Source organism: Gracilinanus agilis, chromosome 5 (genome assembly GCF_016433145.1).
Source record: "Gracilinanus agilis isolate LMUSP501 chromosome 5, AgileGrace, whole genome shotgun sequence".
Taxonomy (NCBI): domain Eukaryota; kingdom Metazoa; phylum Chordata; class Mammalia; order Didelphimorphia; family Didelphidae; genus Gracilinanus; species Gracilinanus agilis.
In genome coordinates this window covers 281,657,157-281,666,011 of record NC_058134.1, presented here as the reverse complement: position 1 = coordinate 281,666,011, position 8,855 = coordinate 281,657,157, and the positions used below count along the sequence as shown (strand labels likewise).

General features: G+C 48.7%; 1 protein-coding gene across 8 annotated transcripts; it reads left to right on the top strand.

The window, feature by feature from the left end:
* The first annotated feature begins 458 nt into the window (after positions 1–458).
* On the top strand, positions 459–8,229 carry OS9 (OS9 endoplasmic reticulum lectin). Of its 8 annotated transcripts, none has more exons than XM_044679850.1 (16): positions 459–620; positions 1,086–1,262; positions 2,051–2,114; positions 2,453–2,529; positions 2,754–2,852; positions 3,132–3,342; positions 3,451–3,555; positions 3,750–3,850; positions 4,041–4,092; positions 4,869–4,957; positions 5,276–5,524; positions 5,964–6,153; positions 6,660–6,824; positions 7,126–7,241; positions 7,344–7,386; positions 7,488–8,229. In XM_044679850.1, the coding sequence occupies exons 1-16, from the start codon at positions 459–461 to the stop codon at positions 7,517–7,519; spliced, it is 1,932 nt and encodes a 643-aa protein (XP_044535785.1). In that variant the 3' UTR covers positions 7,520–8,229. The 8 variants fall into 8 exon arrangements, with proteins under 8 accessions (XP_044535785.1, XP_044535781.1, XP_044535784.1 ...); XM_044679846.1 differs by having other exon boundaries at positions 7,344–7,398; XM_044679849.1 differs by having other exon boundaries at positions 7,344–7,412.
* The last annotated feature ends 626 nt before the right edge of the window (positions 8,230–8,855 follow it).

Genomic DNA, 8,855 nt, shown 5'->3' with positions numbered 1-8,855 from the left:
AGAGAGAGAGAGAGAGAGAGAGAGAGAGAGAGAGAGAGAGAGAGAGAGAGAGAGAGAGAGAGAGAGAGAGAGAGAGAGAGAGCTCCTGACCTAGCTCCTGATTGGCTGATTCAGCGCTGACTCCAGCCAATCTACTCACGGCAGTAAGAGGTCTTAGAAATCACAGAATCGAAACCCTCCCACTCAATTTGCACTCCCACCCCAGCTGAATTTAGAACGTCCACCCATCTTTCTGTCCCTCCCTCCGTCTATCTCTCCGTCTGTCCTCCCATCGGTCCGTCAGTCTGACACTTTTCATACATGCTACTCGACATCACGTATACCAATAGGAATCCAAGACGCTTTGATGGGCAGAAAGAAGAACCAATGAAATCCATCTGCGTAAGGGGGCGGGCCGAGGCAGCTGCCCGGTTCAGGGCGGAAGCGACTGCTCTCTGGTTCGGGCCAAGGGACGAAAGATGGCGGCGACGTCGCTGCTCTTTCAGCTGCTATGGCCTCTGCTCCTGGGGCCGCTTTTGTCCAACGTGCCGGCCTGTGCCTTTGGGAGCTTGAACCTGGAGGAGCTGAATGAGATGCGATATGGTATCGAGATCCTGCCGCGGCCTGTCATCGGGGGGCAGGTGAGCCTCGGAAGAGAATGGGGGAAGGGGTGGAGGTGGAGTGTCGGGGGTGAGGGGGACGGGGCGGAGGATCTCGAGAGGAGAGGGCGAGGAGGATCCTGGCAGGCGTCCCTGCAGCCCTCTGCGGGCGAGCGTTGGGGACGTGAGACCTTAGTCAGCCGCAGGGCCTCCGTTTAACAGATGAGGAAACTGAGTCCCCGAAAGGGAAAACGAGATCCCCATTCCCTTTGTGAGCCGGAGGTGGGCAGCCAGCACGGAACAGACCCTGTGAGGACGATGTCGGTGCTATCGCTGCCCTTCCTTCCTCATGCAGCTGTTAATATAGTTCTCATTTTCCCCAATGATTGCGTTCATCTTCCAGGCTTGGCTGGGGATGTCATTGTTGTCGTCATTGATCCCTGCCATCATCCTCCGTCCCTCTTTTTTGGAATTACAATCTCCAAACCTCATTCTTTCCTCTTCCAGAGTCAATCTTCAGAGGTCGTGATCGTCTCCTCCAAGTACAAACAGCGATATGAATGCCGTTTACCAGCTGGAGCCATTCACTTCCAGCGGGACCATGAGGAAGACGCCCCTCCCTATAAAGGGCCGGGAGTGCCAGAGCTACTGAATCCAATGAGAGATGCACCCTGCCTAGTGAAAGTGAATGGGGCTGGAGGAGGGAGAATGAGGGCAGGAGAGTCTGTTGGGTGGGCTCTTGTATAGGGGTGGGGTATAAACAGACTAAAGGAGAGTAAAGAATATGAAAGAGGGAAAAACAAACCTATAGGTCTAGGTGGCTCAGTGGTTTGAGAGTCAGACCTTCAGAGGGGGTGGGCCTGGGTTCAAATCCAGCCTCATCCACTTCCTAGCTGTGTGACCCTGGACCAGTCCCTTAACCCTCATTGCCCAACCCTTACAGCCCCTTCTGCCTTGGAACCAATATACAATATTGATTCTAAGATGGAAAGTGAGGGTTTTAAAATAAGTAAATAAATAAAAAATAAAAATAAACCTATACTCTAAATAGACCCCAAGCACAACCTAAAAGAGTGTTGGAGTATAAAGGAGTTGTAGTATTAGGTTGAGATTACAGAATGTTTGGGAGAAATAGTTCATCTAGGGAGAGAGGGTTGGGGGGGTGGGGTAGAAAAAATTAAAGGCCAAAGGTCACTAAACAAGTGAGAGATGGAAAAATCTATTATTTCCCCTTTTTATGCAAGGCAGAATGAGAGGGGAGGGCTGAAAATGCAGAGGAAGGAAGTTTAGACTTTAAGGAAATTTTTAGATCTGGAGACAGAGAGGTCAAGAGGCAGTAAGGGATCTCCTTCCATAGAGAACATGAAGGATTCCCTACTGAGGAAGGTATAAAGGTGGGCAAAAGGGTCTTAAGAGCTGGTCAGATACCCCACCCCCTCAGTCTCACTGACTGTTAACTTTGTCATTATTAGACCAAGGACTGGTGGACGTATGAATTTTGTTATGGACGCCACATACAACAATACCACATGGAAGGTGATTCCTCTAATTCTTTAATTCTTCCCACTAAGTTCTCTGCATCACTATATGAAGAGGGGCAGTTAGGTGGCTCAGTGGATAGAATGCCAGGTCTAGAGTCAGGAGGACCTGGGTTCAGATCTGGGCTCAGACCCTTCCTAGTTGTATGACCCTGGACCAACAAGTAGCTCCAGTTGCCTAGCCCGTATGGTTCTTCTGCCTTACAACCTATACTTAGCATTGATTCTAAGACAGGGTGTTTAAAAAAAAAATGCTATGCAAAGGGTAGCCTACCTTATTCTGAACTCTTCCCTTAAAAGAAGAGTAATAATTCTACACTTTGATATTTCTTTTAGATTCAGAGATCAAAGGTTCTGTTCTCTATCTTGGATATTATCAATCTTCCTTCAACTGGGATGATGAGACTGCCAAGGTAGTAATGGGGGGGGGGGCCGGGGAGAGGTCGGGAGGGAAAGTAAGGATCCTCGTTGGAGTATGAGAACTTTGGGGAGTAGGGGGTGGGTCTGGTTAGTTGAATGACCATTCCAACTTAACACCTAGGGACTTTCTCAAATATGTGCTATTTTCAGGGCTGTTTCTCTTGCTGTACCATATTTATCACCCCTCTTAGTCTTTCCTGCCCCCTTTATACATCAGGCCTCCAAGCAACATCGCCTGAAACGCTACCACAGCCAGATCTATGGAAATGGCTCCAAGTGTGACCTGAATGGGCGACCTAGAGAGACTGAAGTTCGGGTGAGTGTTGGAAAATGGAGGCCAGCTCTCAAACCTTGAGGAGAGAGAGCAGAGTTGTTTCCTAGGGCCTAGTCCCCATAGGGTCTCTGCTTAACCCTGACTTCAGACTTAATGAACTGATTCTCCTTTCTGTGGCCTGTCATTCTAGTTAGTTCTGGTTAGTTAATATGCTGAAAGTTTTTGTTCTCCCTTCAAAGCTCCCTCTCCCCCTTCCAAAGAGCAGCAGTAAACCCCATGTCCCCTGGGCCCTTCTGAACTAATCTGCTCTCCCCTGGTCAGTTTCTGTGTGATGAAGGTTCAGACGCTTCAGGTGACTACATTGATCGGGTAGATGAGCCACAGTCATGTTCTTATGTGCTGACTATTCGGACCCCTCGACTTTGCTCCCATCCTCTCCTTCGGCCTCCTCCAAGTGCTGCTCCCCAGGCCATCCGATGTCACCCTACTTTACAGCCAGAGCAGTATGGAGCATATATCCAGGGACAAGTCTGTGAGTCTTAGGAGGACTGGAATATATTTGATGGAGAGAGGGAGTACTTTGAACACCTCGTCTCTTACGCTCTCCAATTAATTAATTTCCCTTTTCATTTTTCTCCAGTAGATACAAAGCAGAAAATCGAAGAAATCTCCGAGAAGCTTCACAACTCAGACCTTGAAATGTGGAGTGAGACAAAGTTTGGGGTCCTCGATACAAAGGGAACAGGTCATATTTCCTCTCAGTTATCCTGGAGATGACCTTTCCCAGCCAGTTATAGTAGACCCTGGGAAGGGAAGAGGGTGCCATATGTCTTGAGTTCTTTGTTCCACCTGTTGAGATCAGTTCGGAGGAGGTGCAGGTGTAGTTCCTTGTTTTCCTTTTTCCCTTCAGACCTTGCCATATCCCATCCCTTCTCCCAGGTGTGACGCCACCCAAGGGTGACCCCGGAGAATCAGATGTCTGGAACAAGCCCATTCAGACGGAGGAACAGCCCTCTGAAAAGCAAGGGACTCAGGCTGAGGTAAGAGCTCACTCCTTCTTGGCCATCTGTTCTGAATTGGGGAGAGATATGAGGTATTGAGGGTCATTTGTGAGGAGACTTCATGAGATTCATTGAACTTAAAGTGGAGGGATGCACTTGGGTGGTGGAATGATCTGGGGGCAGGAAGCAAAGAACCATTAGAACCTACTTTTCTTTTCCTCCTATCTAGGATCAGGACCCCAACCTGGAGAAGGAAAGTCCAGCACCAGATCCTCTTGATGGTGAGTTAGCTCCAGTCATACTGTGCTTGGAAACTGGGAGAAACCAGAAATTGAGAGGAGAGTTGTGGGAAGCCGTCATGATAGGCTAGGGCTAATGCATGAATTCCCAGTTCATTTGGACAAGCACTTAATTTTTTGGGTGTTATGGGGCACAGAGAACCTAGAAAAAACCCAATATCTGCTCCCCCTCCAGTCCTTCTAAATGCTACAGAGTTTGAGCAGAATATAAGTAGAGGCATAACAGGGCCATGTAGCTCAGTAGCCTAACCTGTGGGATGCTTTCCACTGACATCTATATGTCCACCTTTTGTTCTCCCTCACAGACACATCCAGTCAATTGCCAGGTCTTTCAGTTTCTGACCCCTCACAATTTGTCCCTCACCCTTGGCTCACTAATAAGTGCTTTACACTTGGGTAGGACTTTCACCTTATTTAATTTGATCTTCACAAGTGCCTTTGAAGTAGGGAGTTGAGGTATCATTACTCTCATTTTATAGATGACAAAACTGAGGCTTAGAGACCGGGGTTGGCAAATCCCATAACTAATATGTGGCCATGTTGGGATTGGAATCCAGGGCCTTTTAACATTCACTCCTCTCAAGTACCTCTTAACATTCTAGCTGCCTGTGTTCTCTATGTGAGTATTTCACCTATCAGGCTGGTAACTGGGAGGGCATGGACCTGTTTCCTCTATTTCTCCATCCCTATTTCTCTTCACCTCATCCCAGAAAGGGAGCTTAGCACACAATGGGTACACTCCTGTCCTTTTTCTCCAGGTTTCCATGAGAATGTGCAGGTCAAGGTCATTCGGAATCCAGGGGACTTGGTTCGATTCATAGAGGAACTGAAAGGTGGGACCAAAAAGGTATGGACTCTTCAGCATGACAGTAGCATGTTGTTTGTTGTCTTTGGTGTGCCTGTTGTGGAGGAATTTATTTATTCTCAGCTTCTCCTGCATTTTCCCTGCTCTAAGTCTTTTCCTTCTAGTTAATTGTCCTTTCTTCTTCCCCACCTCCCCAAATCCCTAAGGACCCTTTTCTTTCCTTTCTCCTGAGACTTTATCATGTCCACCTTGACAAATAGCTGCCTCTTATTTATTCCTCTCTGGAATTCCTTTCGGGACCCCGTTTCCTCCCCTTCACTCTTCAGCTTTTCTTTCTCCCCAATCTTTTCCTTGTCACAGGGGAAACTAAACCCGGGCCGGGAAGGAGACGAAGAAAGCGGCTCAGAAACTGCCCATGAGGGTCCAGAAGTCAAAGCTGATGGTGTTGAAGAAGAGAGGATCGAGGAGGAAGAAGCAGATGAGGAAGAACGACTCTTGGGGGAGTTTGAAAAGGAGCTAGAAGGGATGCTGCTACCGTCAGACCGAGGCAGGCTCCGGTTTGAAGTGAAGACTGGGATGGAGAAGGAGTTGGATAACATTATCCAAGAGGTAAGATGTGTCACCAGTGTGAGATCACAAGGGAAGAAATTTGGGAAAGGAACAGAAGGAGCAACTAGTGTTAGCTGCCATTTTCATACTATTTCAGTGGTTTACTCAATACATTTCATTCTCATTTGTATAGCATAAATATTATTCACTCCATTTTACAGATGAGGAGATTAAGGTTTAGGGACTAAGGGTACATAACTAGTGACTGAGACAATACTCAAACCCCAGTCTTCTGGATCCAAATCTAGTCATCTTTATACTCACTTACCTTCTTTAGCTATGCAGGAGAGTTATAAGCTTTGGGAGAAAAGGGGGTGGGAGCCTTTTTGTCTAATAAACCCAACCCAAGGGGCAGAGGACTTTGATCCCCCAACTCTGGATTCCCCACAGTTGCCTCTGACCTCTTCCCACCCTCCTCCCTGCCCTTGGGTATTTCTAGGCAGAATCAGAGCTGGATCCAGATGAGCCAAGGAGTGCAACAGAACGCAGTCAAGCCTCCCAGGCCTTGGCATCCACTCTCAACAAGCTCATTCAGAGGATGGATGGAAGACAGGGACCTGACCAGGGGAAGGGGCCCATGGAGGGTGGTGCTACCCCTCCAACCAGCCCTCCCTCACCTCAGTCCACAGGTACGAGCAAGAAATTCAGTGATAGCTGCCCCACTCAGCCAACCTTGTTGTTGAGGTCTATATGCCCAAACTCACCTGTTTCAAATGAACCAGCCCATTTTGGCTTGGTTTCCAGATCCATCCAGCATTGCGATTCCAATTTGGTTGCTGCCATTTTGCAAATATGGACTCGTTCATTGCTGATAGATAGGTTTCATATATGGAATTTAGAGTTATTATTTTCCTGTGTTCCCAATATTCTTTCTCCAGGATCCTCTGGATAATGGGCAGTATAAAAGAGGACTTAGAATGGGATAATGCATGACTCTGGCAAGATAACCTTTTGGGTTGGGTGGAGGGCCTACTAGCCTCCTTTATTTTGGAAACCTTATATATGCATATAATAAGGTGGAAGAATAAATGGGGCTTGGTAATAGAGATGACTCCTTTATCCCTGACTTACTTAATGATTTATTACTCTTTGGCTTCTCTGGTCCCCTCCTTCTCCCTGCGGTGTCCCCCAAAAGATGAGGAAACTGAGCACCGGGTCAGAGTCCGGGTCACCAGACTCCGTGCTGGAGGCCCAAATCAGGATCTGTCTGTCTTTGAGATGAAGAGGGAGAATCCCCAAGTGAAACATATAGAGGGACTGGTGAAGGACCTGCTTGAGAGGGAGGGGCTCACAGCTGAAGGTGGGAAAGAGAGCCTCGGGGGCCTGGGAGGGCTGGGGGGTGGAGAGGGTTGGCCACGGAGTGGGGGAATGTACTACAGAACATTTATTACGCACTTGCAGAGCACAGTGCTAAGTTCCTAGAATGCCAGGAGAGTCCCTGCAGTTAAGGAGCAAACATTCCAACTGGGAGAGACAACCCTAGAGCGGAGGCTCGTGGCTGAAAGTAGAGGTGGCGGGGGGACCCTTGGAGAGGGGATCCATCTACGGGGCAGCCCAGCTGAGGTTTCTAACTCTCCTCTCTCCCTCTGCCCCTCCCCTAGGTAAAGTGGAGATCAAGATTGTTCGGCCAGGGGCTGGAGAGAGTGAGGAGGAGGATGGACATTGGCTGTCTGATGAGGACACCAAGAACCTCAAAGAGATCTTCTTCAACATCCTGGTGAGGCCCTTTCCCTCCTCAGCCGTTTGCCCTTCCCCAGTGCTTCCTCTGGGTCGTCAGGCAACCTCTTCCATTCCATCCATCTTTCTTTTTGTCCTTCAGATCCAGGGAGCAGAGGAGGCGCAGAAAGAACGACAAAGACAGCGTCAGTTGGAGAGTAATTACCGACGAGTATGGGGGCCCCAAGGGGAGGAGGGAACTGGGGACCACGAGGAGTTTGACTTCTGAGATGCCTTCTCCCCACAGTCACTCTGAAGAGTCCTTCTGAGCCTCTCTAACCTGTCACCTGCACCGAACCCCCATTTTAGTGTCCCCAGAAATGGAACAACAGACTGGAGCCGAGCTGTGGAGTCCAGGGGACTCGGGAGGGGTTCTTTCATCCGGGTTTTGGGGCTGGGGGAGGGGGGATTTAGCATGCTATTGCTACAAGCTGTTTGTAACAATATAGGGTTCCCCTCAAAGTTAGGCTAGCCCTTCTCCCTCTCCTGTCTTCCCAACTTTAGCTCTTTCCCCTAGATCTCCACTCATCTTTTCCTAGCTCTTTATCTCACTCTACTCGGAGGTACTGTGGCCTATTTAAAAAAAAATTAGAGGGGTATTTAGGGGATGGGGGGTGGTGGCCATTAATTAACAGGGCTTGAACTGCCCTGATTGCTCTATCCTGGGAGTTAGGGATGTTATTTGTTTACAAATATTCCCCATAGAATGTCTGCCCCCTTCCTCTCCCCCTAGAGCATTCCCCGGCCCCTACTGCTACTGGGAGTTACTTCACTCCCTCAGTTAGGAGGGGGTGATATCTAATTGGAGTTCTTCCAGCAATTTCCCCAGCTTATGATTTGGAGGGTGGGGGTGAGAGGCAGCTTCCTCCTCTGGTTGTGATGCCAAAGGAGATGGGAGAGGCCTCTGGCACTAGGAGTTGGGGTTTCCCTATCCCCTCCTTTTGAATAATCAGGTTTCTTAATAAAGTGAACTGGACCCTGAAACTGTCTGTCTTAGAGCTAGGCTTTCTTATTCTCCTCACACTTTGCCTGGAGAAGGGAGTTTCCTGTCCAGAGGAAAGGAAGGAACCCTTGTCTCACCTCTGCCTTGCTTGGCAGAGCTTCTTGCTTGGGGCTGCATTCTTCACGTTCTGCTCTCATTCGACCTTGTCTCCAAACCACTACACTTGTGCAGGGTGGGGGGAGTGACACGGACACGTCTCCTCATGGCGGAAAGCAGGGAGACCTGAACAAGGCTCAGACAATTTCTGCTTTATCTTCTTTTTCCTGCCCGCCCCTGCTTCCTTGGCACTGGTTTCTCCTCTCCTTCTGCCTTCCATCTAACTCTGAAACTGGGTAGTTAGTGCTAGCAGTGTAACTAGGCAGCTGCAGAAAGGGATCCTGCCTCCCAAGTCCCCATTTCTCATGTTTTAGGCATATCTTCCCCTCCACCACACAATCTCAGCCCTCCAAGAGAATCTCTTCCTGTCCCTGTCTTCATTCTTCTGTCTTCCTTGCACATCTAGAAATTAGCTTAATACTGGCTGGGTAAGGCATTAGGATATTTTCAAATTTTGGAATATATGATTCTGAGAAAATGACTAGGGTTGGAGGGTAGGGAAGGAGGAGCCAGTCT

Bases quoted from the DNA above. Each gene is read 5' to 3' on its own strand.
- OS9 (XM_044679844.1), top strand. From the start codon at position 459: ATGGCGGCGACGTCGCTGCTCTTTCAGCTGCTATGGCCTCTGCTCCTG. The intron at 2,853-3,131 runs GTGAGTGTTGGA...TCCCCTGGTCAG, and splicing joins CTAGAGAGACTGAAGTTCGG to TTTCTGTGTGATGAAGGTTC. The intron at 4,958-5,275 runs GTATGGACTCTT...TCCTTGTCACAG, and splicing joins TGAAAGGTGGGACCAAAAAG to GGGAAACTAAACCCGGGCCG.